At 36.0% G+C, this 22,633-nt stretch overlaps 1 protein-coding gene across 1 annotated transcript; it reads left to right on the top strand.

Moving 5' to 3' along the window:
- Positions 1-1,788: 1,788 nt before the first annotated feature.
- LOC113679725 (alpha-catulin) lies at positions 1,789-22,457 on the top strand. The gene is made up of 18 exons (XM_089194754.1): positions 1,789-2,209; positions 2,414-2,785; positions 4,715-4,834; positions 5,275-5,364; positions 5,494-5,658; positions 6,032-6,241; positions 6,766-6,846; positions 7,450-7,608; positions 8,120-8,212; positions 8,668-8,818; positions 16,522-16,589; positions 17,133-17,213; positions 17,777-17,925; positions 18,475-18,523; positions 19,018-19,074; positions 19,203-19,325; positions 20,157-20,240; positions 20,459-22,457. The coding sequence occupies exons 1-18, from the start codon at positions 2,132-2,134 to the stop codon at positions 20,639-20,641; spliced, it is 2,313 nt and encodes a 770-aa protein (XP_089050880.1). The 5' UTR covers positions 1,789-2,131; the 3' UTR covers positions 20,642-22,457.
- Positions 22,458-22,633: the final 176 nt, after the last annotated feature.

Genomic DNA, 22,633 nt, shown 5'->3' with positions numbered 1-22,633 from the left:
AGAATCCAAGATCCAAAATCGGTCACTAAGGTCCAAAATCCAAAATCGGCCACTAGGGTCCAAAATCCAAAAACGGCCATTAGTGTCCAAAATCCAGAATCGGCCACTAGTGTCGTACATACAGAATCAGCCACTAGTGTCTAAAATCCAAAATTACCCACTTGAATCTAAAATCCAAATTCAGCCACTACTGTCGAGAATTGGGAATCGGCCACTAGGGTCTAATCTTCAAATCGGCAAGTAGGGTCCAAAATCCAAAATCGGCCACTAGGGTCCATAATCCAGAATTGGCCATTAGAGTTCAAAATCCAGAATCGGCCACTAGTGTCCAAGATTTTAAATCGGTCACCAGTGTCCAAAATCCAAAATCGGCCACTAATATCCAAAATTCAAAATCGGCCACTAGGGTTCAAAATCCAAAATCGGCCACTAGGGTCCAATATCCAAAATCCAAAATCGGCCACTAGTGTCCAAAATCCAAAATCCAAAATCCAAAATCGGCCACTAATCCAAAATTCAAAATCGGCCACTAGTGTCCAAAATCCAAAATCGGACACTAATGTCCAAAATCCAAAATCAGCCATTAGTGTCAAAAATCTAAAATCCAAAATTGGCGACTACTGTCAAATATCCAAAATCGGCCACTAGTCTCCCAAATCGAAAATCGGTCACTAGGGTCTAATCTTCAAAATCGGCCATCAGGGTCCAAAATCCAAAATAGGCTGCTAATGTCTAAAATCCAAAATTGGCCATTAGTGTCCAAAATCCAAAATCGGCCACTAGGGTCCAAAATCGGCCACTAGTGAGGCCACTACTGAGCCAAATTTGGACTATGTAGACAAAAACAATTTAATAATAACCAGGGTCTAATCTTCAAAATCGGCCATTAGGGTCCAAAATCCAAAATCGGCCACTGGGGTCCAAAATTCAAAATCCAAAATCGGACACTGGGGTCCAAAATCCAAAATCGGTCAATAGGGTCTTAAGTAGGCCACTAGTGAGACCACTACTAAGCCAAATTTGGAGTATGTAGATAAAAATAATTTTATAAAAAACAGCAAGGGATTTGCTGTGAGGCTAATTTGGTCTTTGAATAATAACAATTTTGACCAGGTTTTCGGCTTGAATGTTTGGAATTGAAAACCGAAAATTCGAACTCGCCCGCTTTAAAAGAAAAAGAAAAATAGTCCAAGTAAAAATCTAAGGCATTGATTTTGTAGGCTAAGAATGGTGAAAAAATATTCGTTCAAACTTTGGCCAATATTACCTAAAAAGTTGCCAAATTTTATGACTTAGTCATCAATTCCTGTATTTCCTTGGAAGAACGACAGCTACTTACTATCACGCGAGTACTTAAGAGGGATTTTCGAGGGCCTTAAGCTTAATATCACACCTTAGAAAAAAATACAGGTTTTTAGATTTAACGTTAATATTTAATAGGTAAATCTGAAAAGTGTCAGGCAGCGCCATTAGGTGGGTTTTAAAAAATCTGTGAAATCCATTAATTTTTTAACGACAAAATTTTACAAATTTTTTTAGAACAACTAAATTATCGAAAAGTTTTCTCTTAAAAGCATTTCAGGCTTCTAGCCAATATTGAAAATCTAAAAGCTATTTTTCAATTTTGATACTGATGTTGATTTAGATATTTCATTTTCTTATCTCGATTAAATAGGTACACGAAAGTCAATTTAGTCCTTGATTTGAATGTTTGATGAAGCTACAAAGACACTGGCGTAATCATAATCTCTGGCGAAGAATAGAAAAATTGAGATCACGTTTTTCTACTGCGGGGGTGTCTCGTCTTATTTCTACCTAAGACTTTTAAAATCAGACGTATATTTTCAATAATTTTTTGTTAGAATCCCTCACATCTCCATAAGCCCGCAAATATATTCTAGGGATTATTTTGGTCGAATGTTTTGTTACGGAAATAATGGCGCCAAAATATTCAAGGTCTCCGTAAGCGGCGTATTAGGGCAGTCATGCATGAATTATTGATTGACAGCTACGTATAACAGAACCCCGTGTGTGGTTACTGTTGATCGGAAGTTCGATATGGCGACTAGTTGAGTTTGTTCTAGCCTGATAGGGCCTTCGGGGCTTTAACCGCTAAGCGTTTTAAAGTACGATGGCAAAGTGGGATTCTAAAAACTTAGAAATTCGTAGCAAATCTGTGGAGCAAACTCTGGTGCCCCTTGTGACTCAGGTAATAATTTTTCTCGGCGCTATTTCATCCATGACGGCAGCAGCGGTGTTTCAGCGGGGACTCAAGCTTTTTGTAAACGACAGAAATTCTACATGTATTTGATCTGTGCGGTTGTTTATTCTGATCTCAACGTAAAGTAACTCCTCTGACTTTCATGTTCCACTTGTCACCTATAGTGTTGTGTTTATGTTCTAAAATTCGCAGATAACTACGCTTGTTAACCACAAAGACCATGGTCGGCGATCGGAGAGAGCTTTGAAGGCGATTCATGAGATTGGACGAGTTGTAGCAATTGCTGTCGATCGCTTTGTTAGTGTTGGCGAACAGATCGCATCAGAAAATGAAGACGTTGCTGAAGAAATGCGTACAGCATGTGAAGAAGCCAAGAAATCTGGACAAACAATCTTTAATCTGACAAGTTTTACGGGCGATTCTATTAACGGAGATGGCGTACCGAATGGAACAGATAAAACTAGTATGGTTCGTGCAGCACGATCATTATTATCTGCTGTAACAAGAGTATTAATAATTGCAGATTCTGTTGTTGTGAAGAGACTGCTGGCAGCAGTTAAAAAGGTACGGGTTGCGAAATATTTGTTTTCGGGAAGTCAGCTTTGTGATAGTTTTGTCTAGCTGTCTCGGCTTCAGTTTGAAGCGATTAATTGGAGATCTTTGTTCAAACTTTGTTTATTCTGTTCCTTAGTTCTTCTTTCAGAAGTGTGCAAACAAAAAGAATTTAAGAAATAACAGTTGATTTCTCCAATTAGAGAAGAATTCGGAAGGTTTTTGCGTGACATTATTTTGAATGAATGTCTTACCGCAAATTCATGATGAAAAGGAATGCTCTCCGCCAATTTCTGCTAAACGCTTTTCTGTCATTCGACTACGTATTTGGTCTGTTTGAGAATCTTTCAGCGGCAAGGTCACTTCAACATTTTCGAACAGAATTAACCTCATTTTCTCAAGGTGGAAAAGTTTATTTACAGTTTCTTTTTTTAAAATTTTTCCTTCCGTCTGGGAATTAATATTGCATGTTGAAAACCTGCTGAAAGTCAAAAAGCCGAAATTATTCGATATGTTTGAGAATGAATGATCGGAACGCAAAGCGGTTGTTCAAGTATTCGTTGATTGATTACAAAGTTATTGATTACTCACCCATTCTCGCGATTACACCTATTAACATTTCCCACATAATTTCCTCGTGCCTCAATTGAAACTCGACACCACAAAAAAATTTGTCAATGTTCTTAACTGGCCGTCCAATTTCTGATAACTGAGTTGGAAAAAATGTCAGATTCAAACACTCTACAAACCCCCTAAAGAAGTGTATAGTTTTCCCACAAATACCCCAATCAATTGTCTGTAAACAAAATACAACTAACCCTTGAAAACTGCAAAGTTTGTCGACTTTATTTTAGTTCATCCACTTTGTAAGATCAATTTGTGAAACAGGTTTTTCTTCACGTTTGTTGATATCGTTTAGCAAGATTGTTGAAAAAACGAACTAAGGTGTTTTTTGGCTTCATCCATGGTTGGAAAGTTGAATATATTATCATACACTTAATTTTGTCAAGTGACCTTATCAATGGCTTCATTGACTTGATGTTAATTACCCAGTCAGGCAGGTCAAAGAAAATTGTATTTTTTTTTTTTGAAATGAATGATCGCTGTTGTTCCACTAATTATTTTCGACCAACTCAGTGGTTTTGTTAGTCATCCTGTTTAAACCTGAATGGTTTATATAATTGTATAGGCACCCTACATTAGTGAATACTGAATGAACCCTTTCTTAAGATGTGGAGTGTGGGAAAGTGTCAGATTTGTTTATGTATAATTAGGTTAAAACACCAGAGTTCTTATGAAAGATTATTAATACTCAGTCCATTCAAGATTTTGTACCCTTGTCTGCAGTAAATATTTCTTTTAAATTTGATAGCTTCATAATGATTGATCAAATCTTAGAGTTTCCTCTCTTTGGTTCTTTCGCTAGGTTAGAAAGTTGAAGTTTTAATTTAGACTTACATATACATTCTTACTGTGGTGAAAAATAATCTTATGTGTTAAACATGATTCGTAAGTTCACAGCACACCAACAATGATGAGTTATAAGAGTTATTTTTTAATATGATTAGTTAAAATTTTGTATGCAGTTTGATCAGTTCTTACTTATGATCCGTTAAAAGACAAATGCATAGATGAGATCACCATTCACAATATTGTGCTTTTTTATCTTATAAAACAAACATAGTCCAGGTTTTTGTAGGTCTGTACTACATTATTGGATCATGGAAGACATCAGAATGTTGTTAGAGTATCTGTGACACACATGGTTATGTCTTGTGTACCACTTTTTTGTTCTTACCACATTTTGACCTCATCTGTGATCTGTTACTGAACAGATGCACAACAACATGGTATCTGTTTGTCAACTAGACAAGAGAATTATTGTGTAACAGGGTAATAGTAAACTTGAAAATAAAGGGGAGGTTGACCTTCCATTTTCAGGTTGATGACAGGCTTAAACAGCTGGAAACTGTGAACACTTTTACAGATTTTGTGCAGGCATTTAGTCAGTTTGGATCTGATATGGTCGAACTTGCTCACTTGTCAGGTGACAGACAAAATGTAAGTTGAAAATAATCTGCATTTATATATACATTATGACTCAGTGAGGGTTTGAATCCAAATCTACAGTCTCCCTTGCTTGTAATGAGGCATTAAGCCTCTCCTTGAGTGAACCTCTCCTAAGAAGTCACTTCCTGTTGTAATCACTTCAGTCTGTGAGTGCTTCCTGTCTGCGATCACTTCCTGTAAGTGAGCACTTCCTGCCAATGATTACCTTTTCTTGATGACCTTAAGTTTGCACAGAAGTTACTGAACCTTTAAGTCATTTTGGGCCAGTGTTTTTGATGGAAATTTTCTTTCGTTTGCACTCCTCTTAAAATGAAATTCATGGCATCTTTTTATGGCAAGTAAAACGAAAAATCCCTATCTATGTTAATGTAGCCATTTGTGTTTGGTATTTTACTATATTAAGTTTTATTTTTTTGTAATTGAACACCCAGGATTTAAAAGATGATACTTTGAAAGCTGAAATGGGAGCTGCCCGGTCTATTTTGGAGAAATCCACAATGATGCTGTTGACAACATCTAAGGTAAACCCTTAACCACCAAACACCTCCCACAGTGGCTCTGTCAAGTAGTGTTATATTCGTATAATAGTAACCATCAGTAAAAGCTTAATTGGATTATATGATCATAGCTTTGTTTTTTATCATGATTAGACGTGTCTGAGGCATCCAGACTCCAGATCTGCCAAAGGCAACAGAGAAGGTGTTTTCAAGAAGATGAGAGAAGCCATGGCAACAATCACGTCAGTGGTCCAAGACGAACCTAAGGAGGAAGAAGGAGAAAAAGGATGTTTGGCAATGGATTTAGGACATTTTGAAGTGAGTTTCAGGGTATAGAGTACTCTTCAATAAACGTGATTCTAGCAAAATGGAGAATGCTTGCTGTGTATAAATCGAGTACATCACCAAACTTGACTTGGAGTTCTCTGTATGTTAGTTACCATTGCAGAGGAAAGTCCTCAAAATCAAAACTGAGAGGGGTTTCAATCTGATGTTCTCTTTTAATTTAAGCATGATGGGTAAAAGAAATTTTATAAACTGGCAGAACAATCCTTTCACCAATTAAATTTTCAAGAATCTCAAGTGATTTTAGTCGGCAATAAGAGGTAATTTGGGCAGTTACTGCCTGAAAAGGAGAACACTGCAGATTCTAGCACAGAATTTTGATTTTCTGTTTTTTCTTTTTGGACAGGCTTGCCTAGAGGCATACAAACAAAGCTCACCAGATGACAGTGAATCAAAGATACAATTTCAAAGGGCATTTGCAAATATCCTTGGCGATGTGCAGTCTGTTATTGATTCTCCTCATACAAGGAAAGAGAAGAGAGAGAAAATTGTGGCCTTGTGTGAAAATGCGCAGGATATCATGAAAGACATCTTAGAAAGACAAAAGAACAACAAGGTATCCTTGTACTTATATCCATAAAATTCTCCTTACTGTCAACCATATAATTCTTATAATGTTAGTTCAAAGAATTTATCTCCAATTGATATTTTTCTTTATTTTCATCGCTTATTTGGTTGATATTGTATTGATATTGGTAAGAGAAATTATCTCTTGGTCACTCATGGGAGTTAAAGGGTTATTAATGTAATCATTCACTCACTCGTGCCCATTATGCTGAGTGGCACATAGGGAGGCTTTTTGCTGTTTCCGCAAAATGGGTGTTTTATGGGACAGGGTTGTTAGCCCTGTGCACAACCCCCTAACCTGGAGGACTGGTGGATTGTGCTTCATTGTACCTCTACCCTTTGACCTGTCCGGCTCGGGTAGCCCTACCAGGAGACAAAGCTCAGGGTATTAATGTAATGCACTTGTGAAAAGACTTGCATTAGAATCACGTCTGGAAGTACTTGTGCAGCTTGAACTATGGTTTGTCTTAATTTAGCGTGAAATATTAAAGAGTACAAATTATATTTCTCCAGAATGAAGATGCAACTAGTATTGACACATTAGATATGGCATTGCAGAGGATTTGCAAAACTTCAAAAGATCTTAGACGTGAGGTATGATTTCTACAAAGATTGTAAATGATTTTCAATGAATTGAATTGTTTTCTCCTTCCTAACCCTGAGAGAAACCAACATCTAATTTCTCTTTACAGTAACATGGCTGAATCATTCATTAACTTCATGAGAATAAAATAAATGATCAATAACTACAGAAGCTTTGATTGTTCAACAAATTCTCCCTACCAGGACTGAAGGAAATGTGTAGAGAAGAGTATAGAGAATATGGATACGGATGTTAGGGTGTAAAGGGTTAATACTGTTACATACTGTACTCCTTAAATGAAGAAAAAAAACATATCAAACTAATTTGAAATCATTTCTCCATTATTGTTTCCAATGCTCAAACTCAAATTGAGCTTCTTTCCTCGATGTTTTCAGGAATTAAGGGTTGATTTTTATGCAGTTTATCAACCAAGATTTGTGCATTGCGGTATATGCACATACTGCAATGTTCATATGCTTACAAGTGAAAAGCTTTTAACTATTGACAACTCTGATGACTTGGATAAGGAGTTCTCTTAAAGGGATTTTTCTCAATTGGTAGTGGTTGGAGAGAGCAGTGCATTTTAACTGTAGACATCCCTTTTTTCCCAACAGGTCCATCAAGTTGCTACAGATCAAGTGTTTGAAACATTTTCACATTTGGGTCATAAAAAGTCTTTACCTGCCTTGAGGAATGCAGCTGCATCTGGCAGTTCAGCTCAGCTGGAGAGTCTAGCCAATGTTTTCACACAAGATGCAAAACGACTGCAAGAGGTAAGAAAGAAAGGCTGTTCTCCTTAAACTCATTCATAAAATGTAGGGTATTAAATTGGCAGTGGAGATTAGAGAAATTTCCACTGCAAATGCAGACTTGTCTGTCTAAGTTTCTATTGAGGGCCAAACTGCTAAGACTCTTAAATCTGTGGACAGGACTTGGAGTGCATTCTTCAACACATGCACTCAAAAAATTTGGAAGGTATCTGATGAGTCTTTTCGCCCAAAAACTATTTTTTCTCAAGTAATAAACTCTTCTGTCTACTGTAGGTTCAATTGCCTGACAAAATTTTTCTGGTACTTAATATCATTTTCCTTTTCCACATTTCTTATTAAAACCTTAAACACATGCCCTGACCCCCAACATGGTCAGGCAATTTGAGGTCTTTGTGGGGTCCCCTTTCCCTCTTTGGCTGAGAAAGTGACAAGTCAGCTTCCTTTTGTTCCCAGGTGCATGTTGGGATTGCAATGCACTAAAAGCTTACTGTTGATTTTTTAAAATCTGTTTTAGGTATCCAGGGTTACAAGAAATATGGCGTCCAATAAACCCATGGCTATCACAGCAAAAAAAGTAGAGGAAAATATTGATACGCTTTGTCCCCAGGTATGAATTTTGTCTAGCATTGACTCAATGATTGGAAGATATGTTAGTGTAATAGTCACTGCATTGGACACCAGATTTAAGGTTGCATGCCCTTGCATCAGGTTGTGAGGCAAGGTACTAGACTCTAACAGCTTCTCTTGCTACTCAGGAGTTTGAATGGGCACAATTTAATTGTTAATTAAAAGAAGCTTGAGAAAGTACTGGAAGGTCAACAGTGATGTACTAACATCTCTTCTAGTTAAAGTAACAAGGCCTTAGTTTGCTCCATGCCATGAAAACTGGAATAAATTCTTGCTGTTCTTTGAGTTTCATGTGGTCTTTCACATTGGCTACATTTTACAAACTCAAACCTTTCTCCAGTTATGATGATAACAAACTATGAACACAAGTTAGTAATGTGCTAGTCTAAGCACCTTTCTTCTTTTCAATTTTGGAGCACATTCTTCCCCTGTTAGGTTATACATGCTGCAAGAACATTAGCAGCTCATCCTGTCAGCAAGATTGCTCAGGAGAACATGGAAGTCTTTGTGGATGTTTGGGAAGCACAAGTTGAAGAACTTGGCAAAGTGCTGAGACTCATTACTGCTGGTGGAGACCCAAGTAAAAGTAAGTGAACTGCAGAAAAACACAGATGGTGTTGATGAAAGGATACGTTTAGAGCTTCATCCTTATGTGACAACCAAAATAACTAAGAGAGGGCCTGGAGGATGTGAAGGGGAGGGGGTAGTGTGTGAAGGAATATAGGATGGGAAGGGTGGGGAAGGGTGGATTAGAGAAGAAAAAAAGGCATGAAGCAAAAAATTAAAGATAGAAACCTTTTGTAGTCAATGATTAGCAATGTTGCAATGTTTTCCAGCAGAGTAAGGTGGGGGGGGGGGGGGGCAACAGGGTTAGGAGCATGAAGGAGTAGGGGATGGAAGGGGTGAGGAGATGAGAGAAGAAATTGCATGAAGTAGAAACTTTGTTATAGAAACCCTTTTTGTTTCCCAGTGAATGGGGGAAGGGGAGTCAAATGTGCAGCAATAGGGAATGTGGAATTGGGGGAGATCCCCCCCTCCGAAAGTTATATAAAGAGAGTGGAAGATAACTATCATAGTGAGAATTATTTGTGAAGTTAGTTATGAATAAATTTCTTGAATCATTAACAGTTACTGCTAACTATTACAGTCTACTGCTAACCATTAAAATCAATTTTAATTTAGAGGCATTTTGCTTACATGAAAGCCTGAAACACTTGAGTAAACTCTTCACTCAATTCGCCATAACTATGATTGAATTTTATAATGGCATATAGTTTCTGAAATTTATTGTTTAACTTACACTTTCTTTCTGTTATCAACTCTAAACAGGGCTGTCTTTTAGGATGGAAACATCTGTATAAAAATGTCTTCACTTTTAAATTACACCCAAAATAAAATAACATAGTTAAAAAAACCTAATTTTTTAAATTTATATGCAAGAAATTTGCAGTTTGTATGAGATCTTAAATGTTGTTTAATGTAGTAAAATTTTCAAAATTTTCGAGTATTTTGTAGTATGAAATATTTTGCCACTTTTATCACCGTAAATAGACTTTATCCTTAAAGAATTGCTGCTCAAAATTGTTTGAATGATTTTTAAATCTCAGATAATTGTGTGAGCTTATAAATGTTGTGAATCAATTTGAACCATTTCTTATAAATATACTTGACTACACAATTAGGTAAACTATGTTTTGACAACATTTGTAGGTCTTTAATTCCATGTCAAAATTTGTATTCAGTCAATAAAATTAATTTTTTTTTTCTCTTTTTAAGAAGCTGTAACCTGGGAAATATCAGTAGTAGCTTTTGATAAGAAAATAGTAGCCATGAATAATTTGAGAAATTGTTCTTCCTTCCAATTTACTTTTGTAAAATTCACAGCTCATGATTTACAATTTCTTTTCACAATGGCTAAACATCCTAAATGGTTTATGATGTCAATAAACTGACAGGGAGGACAGTTAACCCTTTAACTCCTGTGAGTGACCAAGACAGAATTTCTCCTTACAATATCAATACAATATCATGCAGACAAGTGATGAGAATAAAGTAAAATATTAATTATGGGATTACTAATTGATCCAATGCCAAATTCTCCAAACTAACATAACGAGAATCATTTGGCAGACAGTGAGGAGAATTACTAATGAGATCTCGGGAGTCAAAGGGTTAATTGCTTAAATTAAATAGTTAGGAGTTTACAGGCACCACTAGTCATAGGTTTATAACCACTCAGAACATTCTTTGGATAAGAGGTAATTTGAGATTTCTGGACACAAGTTAAGTTAGCTCATGCTGGTTATTTTCCCTTGACAGAAAGAAAGAATTAACTACTTGGTTAAAAATATGTTTCTCTAAATGTTTTTACTCTTAATGAAGCTTTTTCTCACATTTTTCAAATTTTTCAAAAGTAGGTTCCCAGTTAAAAAATTTGTGCAAATAACCATTAGCAGTAATTTGTTATTACAGGGATTTAAACCTAAATCATTGTTAAATTACATCTTCTTTTACACATTTGGTATGTGCTCTTTAAGACTTTTGCAATCAAACTAAATGTCTTTGATTTTGATTAAAGAAAGCTGAAACTCTCTGAAGTTGCGATAAATGTTTTATTTGAAATGTCTCAAAATTTGCCTCATCTTGTATGTAACCACTCAAAACCTCACCCTCACTGATCCACTGACACATTTTGCTGGCTCTGAAAATTACAAATGGCAAAATAACAATCACCTCTTGTAGTTTTTATAGATTGTGTGCCCCTCACTTGAGGGTTGCAAGGTCTGAAGGGCCTCACAAGTTATTTTTGCCTGTAAATGTAATTTTGCTTTTTTTTTAAGAAAAAGAGCAGTAAGACAATTGTTAAATATCTATGCACCAAAAAGCTTGAATGCCATCTTCAAACAGATACTGTGGATCAGATGTCAGCAACTATTGTTTCAAAGCAATGTTGCCAAGAAACTTTCGGCCTGAAAACAATTTTTTTGTTTGACTTTGATGATGACTTCCACTATTGTCAACAAGAGTTTCCAAAGAGTCCTTTTTCAGGATTTTTCTCATTCAGACGACCTCACATTCTTGTTAGTGTTCACTATACACTGAATCATGTTTTCTTCAGTGTGAAACATGTTGATTCAGTTAAAAATCATTGTGGGAAGTAGACTTTTAAGAACAGCACAGAGAAGCAGCAGAGGGATTCATCAGCATCACCGTAAGTCCTCCTGTAAGCGCCCTCCTCTAGGCAGGCTATTAAAAATTGCTGGGCATCATTATCTTTTGGAGGAGTAAAAGCCCCAATAAATACCTTTTGCTAACCAAGTTTGAGGTCTGTACTGTAAGCATATGGACCTAGTTTTTACCACTTGGATTTATGGCTCAAGCACAAAGTGCATGGGGCATAGATCTGAGCACAATGAAACAACATTCCGTAACTTACAGTACTGGCAGAGAAAAGAAGGTTTGTAAGATATTTTATTTTTGGATTCAAATAGAGAGGGAAGATTTTGACTTAAAAAAAATCCTTATTTTTCTCCTGAAAGTGAAAATCATGAAATTATTTGCAACACAAATTATTTTGGCCTCTTGGTCATTCTGTGGCTAAGAATTTGCGCCATAGGGGAAGGGCGCTTACTAGAGGTGGGTGCTTGCACAAGGAGTTACGGTGAGTTCTTAAACCTTTACACCCTAACATCAGTATTCATAATCTCCATACTGTTCTCTGTACATCTATTAATGTGCTGACAAGGAGAATTTGTCCAACAATCAAGAGTTTCTTTAGGTGGTGATCATTTCCTTTATTCTCATGACATTGATGTATGATTCAGTGGTGATATTATAGGGAGAAATTAGATGTTAGTCGCTCTTAAGGGTTAAAGGGTTAATTTCCTGGCTGTAAATTTGTTTTAGTGCTGGAAATTTTTTTATTGGTGATTTTCTTAATTGCACTTGTTACAGCACAACACATCTTTTGTCTTATGTATTAACTGGATCTGTTTTAACATGCAATATGACCTCTAACTAATGCTTCTGTTTAAACTTGTTAGGAAATCTGTGCAGTGATTCTTAACAACTTTTGAGCTGAAATAAATTGTAAATAACGTAATGTAAAATAACAAAAGCTCTGTGTTTAGCTAACATCTATTTAACAAATAACATCCTAATCTGTAACAATGGTTATCTTTAACCCTTTAACTCCCAAGATCTCATTAGTAATTCTCCTTACTGTCTGCCAAATGATTCTCATTATTCAACACTTTGACTCATGAGAATTTGGTATCAGATCGATTAGTAATCCCATAATTGATATTCCTCTTTACTCTTGCCACTTGTCTGCATGATATTGTTTAGATGTAATAAGGAGAAATTCTGTCTTGGTCACTCATGGGAGTTTAAGGGTAAACTTTGCACTCTCTTTTCCTTTAAGCTTCTATATCAATGTAAGTATCTGAGCTACTGTACACCCACCCCTCCCCTAACCCAACATTAACTTGTTATCAATTGATTGTTGTTGGGTCGGAGGAGGGGTGGGTGCCCAGTTCCATAAGGAATGACACTGATGCAAGCTTCCAATACTTGCTGATGCAGTAAACCAAATGTGTTTTTTTTTTTAATGAGTTGTATGTTGGTTAATCAGGGGCAGATTCTATTATCTCTCCCTGGATCCAAATATCAATTCCCCACACTGTCTGCCCTACATTTCATCTAAATTTTGCCCTGAGAATTTGCTGTTAAATCAACCAATATCCCTAATTTATGAATCTATTTCTTCTCATCACCTTTAAGCATTAACCCTTTAACTCCCATGAGTGACCAAGACAGAATTTCTCCATACATTATCAATACAATATCAAGCAGACAAGTGACGAGAATGATGTTTATAATAATTAGTTGATCCAACACCAAATTCTTAGTACTAACATCATAAGAATTATGTGGCAGATAAAAAGGAGGATTACTACTGAGATCTTGGGAACAAAAAGGTTAAAGTGGTTTGATATGTCATACCTTTCACTACCAAAATATCAGTAGTGATCTCCTTACTGTCTGCCATACATTTGTCATACTGTCAGTTGTAAGAATTAGGTGTTGAATCAAAAAGTAATCCCCAATTGACATTTTACTTTATTCACATCACCTGTTTGCTTGATATGGTAATTGGTATTGCAGCAAGGAATTACTTCTTGGTTATTTGAGGGAGAGGATTAAGGAGAAATTCCTTTTCTATTGGTGAAAGCTTTGGTATATCTGGTGTTTGCTGCTTAGATAGGTTTTTAAATAAGGGGGCACCTTTTTGTGGGCACTGTACTCTTTTGAGTAAAAATGTCTTTTGTTTTATTTATTTTTTTCCTAAAATAAATGTTACTTTCCCCTTTGTGATGAATTTTGGCCTTTTTGATTTTGGTCCTTCAGTCCATTGCATAACTTTTTGAAAAACATTCTTGAAACTAGAAGTCACATACCAGCTCTCACTGACTACCAAGAAACTTTCTTGAATAGGAAACAAATCCCCTGGTCTCTTACACAACTCATCCCTTTAACTCCCATGAGTGACCAAGAAAGAATTTCTCCTTACAATATCTATACAATATCATGCAGACAAGTGATGGGAATAAAGAAAAATATTAATTATGGGATTACTAATTGATCTGATACCAAATTCTCCAAACTAACATAATAAGAATCATTTGGCAGACAGTAAGGAGAATTACTAATGAGATCTTGAAGATTAAAGGATTAAATCAACAGTGTGCACACTGGGTACATGTATATGAGGCAGGGTTGTACAACTGAGTTTGAGGACTCAAATATGCTGGCTGTGTCAAAGAGCGCTTCTTGATTGAGTGGCATAAAACCAAACCCAAAGTAATCACTGACCAACCAGAAGACAAGAAAGTAACTTTGCAGAGCAATTGAGAATTCATAGTAAAACTGAGCAAACTGCCTAAAGTGCGGGAAAAGGTGTGCAGTAGAGTCTTGATTGGTTTCAGCTTTGCATTTGATTGGTTGAGAGAGTGGCATTAGTGTTTTGGACCAATCACAGAGTGGAGTTAAACAAAAGCAAAACAATCTCTGCTTACTTTTGACACTCAATCAAAAATTGCTTTTAATTGAAAACAGTCACTATTTGGGTGGGCATCAGATAGCATTGACCCTATACTGATAAAACACTTTGTAGCCATGGCATAAATGGATTATTAAGTTTTTATTCTTATAGATATAATTTCAAAAAATGAATAATACATGATTATGTTATTAATCAAGTCGTTTAATTTTTTCAGGAAGTCCTGGCAGCCGCCATAAAAGAAGTTCCTACAATGCTGTTTATGCCACTCTTTAACGGCTGCTGAAAAGGACAACTGTCTGCTGATTGTTGTTTGATATATCTTGTAGGCATTGCTACTGTTATAATTCTGTGTTCCCTGAAAATTACTTTTACTAAATACAAAAGAGGAAAATAACTATTTTTAATGAATATGGTTAATTTATATCAATATGAATATTTCATGGTTTAAAAAAATTTTTTTTTGATAAAAAAATGAAAATATATTCATAGACAAGTTTCTTTTTTGTTTTAATTTTTTTTAATGCCACATTTTCCTGGCGCAAGGTGCAAAAAAGGACATTTTAATGTCATAAAAAATTAAGCTTAGCAATAGTAGTGCTTTATTTGCCTGTTGTTAATTCCATGGCTACCTCCACCCACCCTTGACATGTGAGAGATGAAAGCCTAGTTTCTCATTACAATTTTCATGTTTTACTAAGAAAGAAAGTAAGGAGAAGAAAAAGAGTATCATAATCCTGTGTGTCAGTTTTGTTGGAGATAGCTATGCCTCATCCACTGACTGACTGTGGTTGCTAAATTTTAAATTTTGCTCATTTTCATCATTTATTGGGAAGAAAAACTTCAAGTATGGTATCCAACAATTCCAAATTTCATCTTTTTCTATTCCATGTATCCCTAATATTTGATGTCTTTCTTTTATTTGGTATGTTTTGATACCCAACTTGCAAGATGTTTTTAATTTTTCTTTCTAATCTAGAGGAATGGTAGTTTCAAAAACAGATTTCTTCTAGAGTATACATGCTAATTTTTCAATTGGTAGGCATGCAGCGTATGATAATTTTCTTAAAAATTCTCACATTTGTGACAGTTCTATACTTATATCTGAAATTTGTTTATGAAATCCTTTAAAAAAGATTCATTTGCCAATCAGATATCATTGTAATTCTGTCTTATTATTTGTTAAAGCTTCAATTTTAGAGAGTTCTAACATTTTTCAAATTTTGGGTAGGGATAAAAAATAATCATCTTCCTATATATACTTTTGGTAGAACTATTGTAACTTTTAGTAAAAATGAACTTTTTAGGAAGCTTTACAAGAAATGAAAATAAATTTAATTGTTTTGAATGTTTGATGTCCTTTTATTGCATCAGGCACTTTTGTTAGTTGTGTCTGGTCTTTTCATGATGGGGAACATTAGGAGAGATGGGAAGAGAGAAGAGGGGTGGGGTGGGGTCAGTTGTCACTCCTTTCCATACTGCCTTTGTGGTTTCCACTTCATTGCTAGCCTCTTCCACTGGCCCCTTCACCCTTGCATATCTCAAGGACCAGTGAAGGACTGGTTTACTGTAGGTACCATGTTAATGTTTGCAACTAGTAGATTTGATCTGAGAATTAATTTCACAGTTCATGTATGATTTTCATTTAAGACATAAAAACTGGAGAACATTAGATTACAATGCAATATTTGCATCACTATCAAGTCTGAATATGAGAGTGATCTTCACAGTAATGAACACTACTTATTGAGCAGTAGTGACATACTGAGCTGAAAAACATTCAGGCCTGTATAGGAGTTGAACCCATGACCTCTAAGATACTGGTGCAACAGTGTCAAGTATGTTATCTTGCTATTATGAAGAAACTTATGTTGAAGTATATTGTCTTACAAAACATAATGGAAACCTGATTAGATTTGTCGATGGAAGACTCTTCCTTTAACCACTAAAAGTGACTAGCATCTAATTTCTCCTCCAACCTGACCTCACCCCTGAATCAAACATTGAATGAAGGAAGTAATCCCCAGCTAAAGAGGCTTTTTATCATTAAACAAATTCTCCCTGTCAGCATTGTGGGAAATATAAGGAGAAAAATAAGAAGAAAATGCACACTGATGTGAGGGTGTTAAGGGATAAGTGAGAAACTTATGTCATGTTGGAGGATATCTTGTAACACTTGGGTTTCTTCATGTTATTTTATATTAAGGGCAGTGTTGCTTTTACTTTAGATGTTGTGGCAGAAGAAGAAAGTCAGGGGCTAAGGAAAACAAGTGAATCTCGTGTAGAGCAACTGCTGGTAAGATGGACTTTGATTTGATTTCACAGACACTTTTAGTGTTCTACTGTTATTCAGCATTTGAAGGGAGGTCTGATTACCAGTATTTTGATGTGGAGAGTTGTATCATGAAAGTAACCATGAAAGTAAACAATTGTTTGAAAACAATAGTTATAAGCAGCCCTAATTAGTTTCTGGTTTTTAAGCTTTGTTTATGTTAGTTGGTGGTTAAGCCCCTTGCTCTTCCTTAACCTGCAAGATCTCATTAGCGATTCTCCTTACAGTGTTACTAAGTCAGACATGTAAATCAAGTGAGGTCAGGTATGCTATGATAATTAAAACTAAAACTAAATTATTGTAGCATACCTGGCCTCACTTGATTTACACTTCTGACGTAGTATCGCTGTTTGGATGTTTCCTCAAGTTATCAGAAAAGTTAACAACAATCCTGCAACAGTTATTGGTTTTAAGGTATCCTGAAGTTTATTGTGATTGGTTGGTATAAGATATAATTTAAGGAATCATACCAGGCTTCATGCTAAAATGTCTTGTAACATTTGACAGCAAAAGTCGTCCAGTAGAAGAAGTAGCAGTGCTTCAGTTGAAGAAAATGACGAACCTGAGAAAGCAGTGGTTGATTCACAGGTAAATTTTATGGGAGAGCTCTAACATGGAATAACCATGGGAAAGATGATATTCATAATTCATTTTTCTGTGCTACATCTACTGGGGCCTTTATATGCATGGGCAGATCCAGGGAGTTTTGACAGGGGTTCCAAACGTTGATACCCTCACAGACATGTGGAATTAATTTAGTGTGTTTCAATCAAAAATGAAAAAAAAAATAGCCTGTTGAGCTGGATTTTGACCTCCTTTCGCTGAAAGAAATTTTGGTTTCAGTCATGCCATAAAAATATTCACAGGCCTGAGTGGGTGGCGGGACCCACCTTAATCTGCTACCAGGCCTCACATACTCCTACACTAGTTTCTTGCCAGCATTCAGGTGGATGCTGAGCTGTTTTATTATATTACAGCTTCTTTTAATTTTTTTTTTTCACAATAGGGGGGATATGAGCCCTAGAGTAACACCTCATTCCCCCTCCCCAGATGCACCCTTTGTATACAGGCAGCTGATGACTATTGAGAAAGACTTGAAACAATAAAAAAAGAGGTTCAGAAAGAGTATGAAAGTCATTTTTTTTACTTAGGAACAAGAGAAGCTTGGCAAACTTATTACTAATGTTAACTTAATGACATCACAACTTGAGCTGCACTACTTTGAAGACACAGATAACGAAATAGTCATTAGAGCAAGAGAGATGTCAGAGATGGTCAGTGAAATGTATCTCTTTACAAGGTATGACTCTTTGTCTCTCATGTAACATTAAGAAAAATAGGTTTGCCACAATTTCTATTTGCAGATGTGGTCACTGCTTTAACCCTTGAAGTCCACCAGTGACCTGGGGAGAATAATTTTTCCTTACATTATCAATACAATATCAAGCAGACAAGATATCAGTTAAGGGATAACTAGTTGATCCAATACCAAATTCTCCAAACTAACCTCATATGAACTGTATGGCAGACAGTAAGGAGAATTACTAATGAGATCTTGGGAGTTAAAGGGTTTAACCTTTTTTCTGCCATACATGCCCATTTAAAGAAGTCAAGTGAATTTGCTGTTTTTTTGTATGAAACATCTTAGATGGCCCAAAATCTGATGGGCTTATCAAGCCCTCCTAACTAGTCCAGCTTCTTCCAAAACTGACCATGGAATTTTTTCTGCCCTATACATGGCAAAGGGGAAAAAGACAATCCAGCAGAAGTAATTAACTGTAAGTTAAGAAACAGGGATGAGTTCTTAATTAAGAGCTTGTGCTAATCAGCAGATTCCTTTAACTTACAGGGGAGAGGGATCTCTTAAAACCACAGAGGATCTATTTGAAGCTTCCCAAGTGAGTAAATTGAATTATTTGGACATATGTTTTGTATGATGTAATGCGCCAAGTTATGTTTGGTCATACGTGCTTAATTTCCTGTATAATCTTAGAGTCTTTCAAGACAAATACACCTGCTCTTTTCCTATAGTTTGCTACACCTCTCAGATAAAAAGTGAATTTGGATCTGTTCTCTTTAAAGAGAAATAATTGAAATGCCATCTCAATTGCAAAAAGAAAAAATTATTACTGGATTCTTTGTCCAGGAATATTTGTATTTTTGAGAATTTGTTTCCATTTAGCAACCTTAACTTTGTGGACAGAGACTGCAGCAAAATTGTCCTGAAATAAATTTAGGGGGTGGGGCTTAGTAAATGACCCAAAATGAAAAACATTTTCAGATACCAAACTTACAGAGAATTTGCATGTTTCATATTTCAACCCATTAGGAAAACTACTTATAGAAAGAAGATTTATTTTAAATTTGTGATCTTAATATTTTGTCTACACAGAATTTTGCAGATGCAGGCAAGGCACTTCACAGAGTTGCAAGAAAATATGCCTCAAAGGTATTTAAAAGAACTGCAGGTCTCAACAATTGTTACCAAAGAAATTATGACAAAAATTTCAAAAAGTTTTTCTGAAGTTGCCCATCGATTAAGGGATCTGGACTTACAATGTTTCTATTGGTTTCCAGGCAGAAGAAAACCCAATGAAAAAAGAGTTGTTAAGATACGTGGATAAAATCCCTGCCTATTGTCATCAACTCTTGTTCACAAGCAGATCACTAGCAGTTGGGCAGTCAGCTTGCTGTAGAAAGGTATGTTACTAAACCAGCAGTCTTAATTAAAAAATGTCCTCAAAGTTATTTAATTTACTTTTTCAACTTACTTTTTGAGTTATCCTGGTGGAGTGCCACCTTGACATAACTTGCCAGGAGTTCCACCCCATTCATCCCCAGGATTTTTCCCCCAGGATTTTGCCCTCAGAATTTCACCCTTAGGGGTTCATCACCCTTAAGGGGTTTGTCACCCTTAGGGGGGTTCATCACCCTTAGGGGGTTCATCACCCCTAGGGGGTTCATCACCCCTAGGGGGTTCATCACCCTTAGGGGGTTCATCACCCTTAGGGGGTTCATCACCCTTAGGGGGTTCATCACCCTTAGGGTTTCACCCCATGGGATCTCAGCCCCTAAGATCCCCCCCCCCCCCCGGAAATGTTGTCAGTTTCTTAAGGTAAATTTGCATGCTACTTCGTTGTTGTATCAATTGTCAGGAGACATTGTAGTTTGTTAATGTTATCCACCCAATTGCAGAGTGGTACAGGGGAGGGGAGGGAATGTTGATAGGTTTAACTGATGTTTAGATGAACCTTTAGCTGCTACACATTTCCTTGTAAAGCAGTTACTAGAATTTGATGTTCGATCCAGATAACAACTTTGTGATACATTTGAGTATTCTCATTACCTGTTTGCTGGATAATGTATGGGTATTATAGGGAGAAGTTACATGTTGATCACTTCTGGGAGTTAAAGGGTAAGAATAAGGAGATTTTCAGTAATTAAAATGTGTTTACAGTAGGTTGGCTGTAACTGACTGGTGTAAATATTTTTGTACAAGGATTAAGACAAATTGAAACTTTCCATCTACAGGTGTGGGGAGTAATGCATTTAACAAAGAACGTAATAAAAATTGTAGCACGAGTTGTCAACAGCTGTTACCTGTTAGCTGAAAGGGTAAGTTAAGTTTAAAAAAAATTAATTGACAAATATGGGGCCAGAATGTTTTATGTGTATATACAATGGCAAACCATAATTTCATGACTATTTTCCACACCCCAGAACTAATTGAAAGATCAGCCAGGCTTCTGTCTCAGCTTGTTCGCTTCAGTACTGCATTCAATATTTTACCCTTTAAAATTTAAAACTTTAGGTTAAATGTCTTTTCTTTGTAGAATTCTCCTCTCAAATTACCCCCAGACCAAAGATTATGGCAGATAGATGAGAGTATTTTCTCAGAGGAGTCTTCAATAGGAACACTATCAAGACGTTCTTCACTACAAAGCCTTGAGAACAATGAAAGTGAGCTAAGAACTGTAGAGGATTCAAATGGAGTTGTGATGAAGACAGAACTGTAATGTTAAAGCCAGGAGGATAATGCTCAATAATTAAACTCGTATTGTCCAATGAGAAATAGCTCATCAGACAACTATCTTGTTGCCATGAAAACAGATCATGTGCTTAGCAACATCTTCAATGCAACAAGCAGACAGAGTGTTAGATCACATACAAAATATTCCCTCAACAGAAGACAGTTTTTGTTCTTCCCAAATGAGCCTCATTTTTTAAGGGGACTTCCCAGAACAGAAGTGTAACATTTTGTTCTTTTTGAGTAAATATGTATGGCACATACATAGGATGCCCTTTCAGCGATGTCCAATGCATCCCAACTCAAAAGTAAAAACAAAAATGACCATCAAAGCAAATATTTGAAGTAACAGGATTTTTCCCCTTGCAATATTTTAATAAGATAATTTGGTTTTACCAAGTGAAATAATAAGGTAAATTGGCCACCCTAAAGAGTTACTACAGCTGACATTTCAAGCACTGGCCCTGCATCAGAGCAAATGACTAACACTTGCTTTGACAAAGGGGTAGCACTCAGAATGTCTACTTTTGAAAGTCTCTATGGTGGCCAATCTACATTATCAACTCGGTGGATAAAACCAAATTATTTTGTAATACACCCCACCACCACAGCACCTCAGTTTCTTTGGAGACTTACCCCTTAAAATATTTTAATAAGTAAAGCTTAGTATATTGAGCTTTTGGAGTACAATACTGAGAAATATGTTTATAAATTATCATCCATTAGGTTTTTATTTACTTTCATCTTCAATATCATTTATTTACCTCTTCACTTAATACCTTATTTTTATCCATTACGGTACAGTTAATTTCCTGCATCAGTTGGTATTAGTAAGTCTTCTCTTTCTCCTGTTGGTCTCAAATTCAATTTAGTCAAAACCCAGATGAATTTGTTAAAATTCAATTTGGTTTTGTCATCTGAGTTGATAATGTGAATTGGCCACTGTAAAGAGTTTCTAACACTGATGCTTGAAAGTCAGTTTCAGAGACTCTTTGTGGTGGCCAATTTACATCATCAACTTGGTTGATAAAACTAATTTGAATTGTTATACCTCCTGATAATGCAGCACCACAGGTTTTTTTTAAATAAACTTACCCCTTTTGAACATGTTAAAGTTGGGTTTAAATATTTCAGTAATGTACTTACATTTTTATCACAAGAGAAATTCTATACAGTGGCCAATTTTATTTCCAACTCAGTTGATAAACCAATTTAAATTGTTATACCCCCTGATAACCCAGCACCACAGTTTCTTAAGAAACTTGCCCCCTTTGAACATGTTGAAGTTGGGTTTATACATTTCAATTTTGTACGTTACATTTTCACCTTTGATGAATGGTTCAGGACAACTTTGTTGCAATTCTTTTAATGAGTAAAACATCTTTTTCATAAGAGTTTGTTTTGAAAAAATAATAAGTTCAAATGCAATTAAGTTTGAAGTTATGATCAAAGTGAGCTAGGAGAGGTTTGCAAAGGGTCTGGCTTAATTAATGATCACTGCTAAACCACTTGCAGGTCTCTCACAGACTTACTTTGCCCAAGACCTTAAACTTACTTGCAGGCAAAGTACTTGTGCTACAGCACTGATAGCAAGGGCATGCTCATAAGCTAGAAATTTAATGTCAGTTGTAACATTTTGCATGAGTATGAAGTGACATTGTTGGTGTTATTGTTTGCCGTTGTAACATGATTGTGGATCAGTGTTACTGTTCTCAGGAAGTTAACCCCCAGTTTGAAAAAAAAAAAATTCCTGAGCAGTGTGTTGAGTATTTGTGGCATGAAATAAATTTATCAACATTTGCAAATGGCTACAGGATTTCATTATCGTACTGTGAATGACTTGCGTAGAAGTGATGTGGAATTTTTCTCCAAGTTTTGAGCACAGAGGAGCTCAGAGAACTAATGATGAATTAAGCTCACATCAACGCATGTCTGTTATTGTAATTCTTACAGTTTTCATGATCACTGTCATCACCCCAAT

Source organism: Pocillopora damicornis, chromosome 14, assembly GCF_964200805.1.
Source record: "Pocillopora damicornis chromosome 14, jaPocDami1.2, whole genome shotgun sequence".
In the NCBI taxonomy this organism is placed as follows: Eukaryota; Metazoa; Cnidaria; class Anthozoa; order Scleractinia; family Pocilloporidae; genus Pocillopora; species Pocillopora damicornis.
This window is presented reverse-complemented; position numbering and strand designations above follow the sequence as displayed.

What these genes read in the sequence shown, in the direction of transcription:
- LOC113679725 (XM_089194754.1), top strand. Translation starts at nt 2,132, where the DNA reads ATGGCAAAGTGGGATTCTAAAAACTTAGAAATTCGTAGCAAATCTGTG. An exon ending in TGCTGTTGACAACATCTAAG is followed by an intron (nt 5,365 to 5,493) that starts GTAAACCCTTAA and finishes TATCATGATTAG; the next exon opens with ACGTGTCTGAGGCATCCAGA. An exon ending in GTTACCTGTTAGCTGAAAGG is followed by an intron (nt 20,241 to 20,458) that starts GTAAGTTAAGTT and finishes TTTTCTTTGTAG; the next exon opens with AATTCTCCTCTCAAATTACC.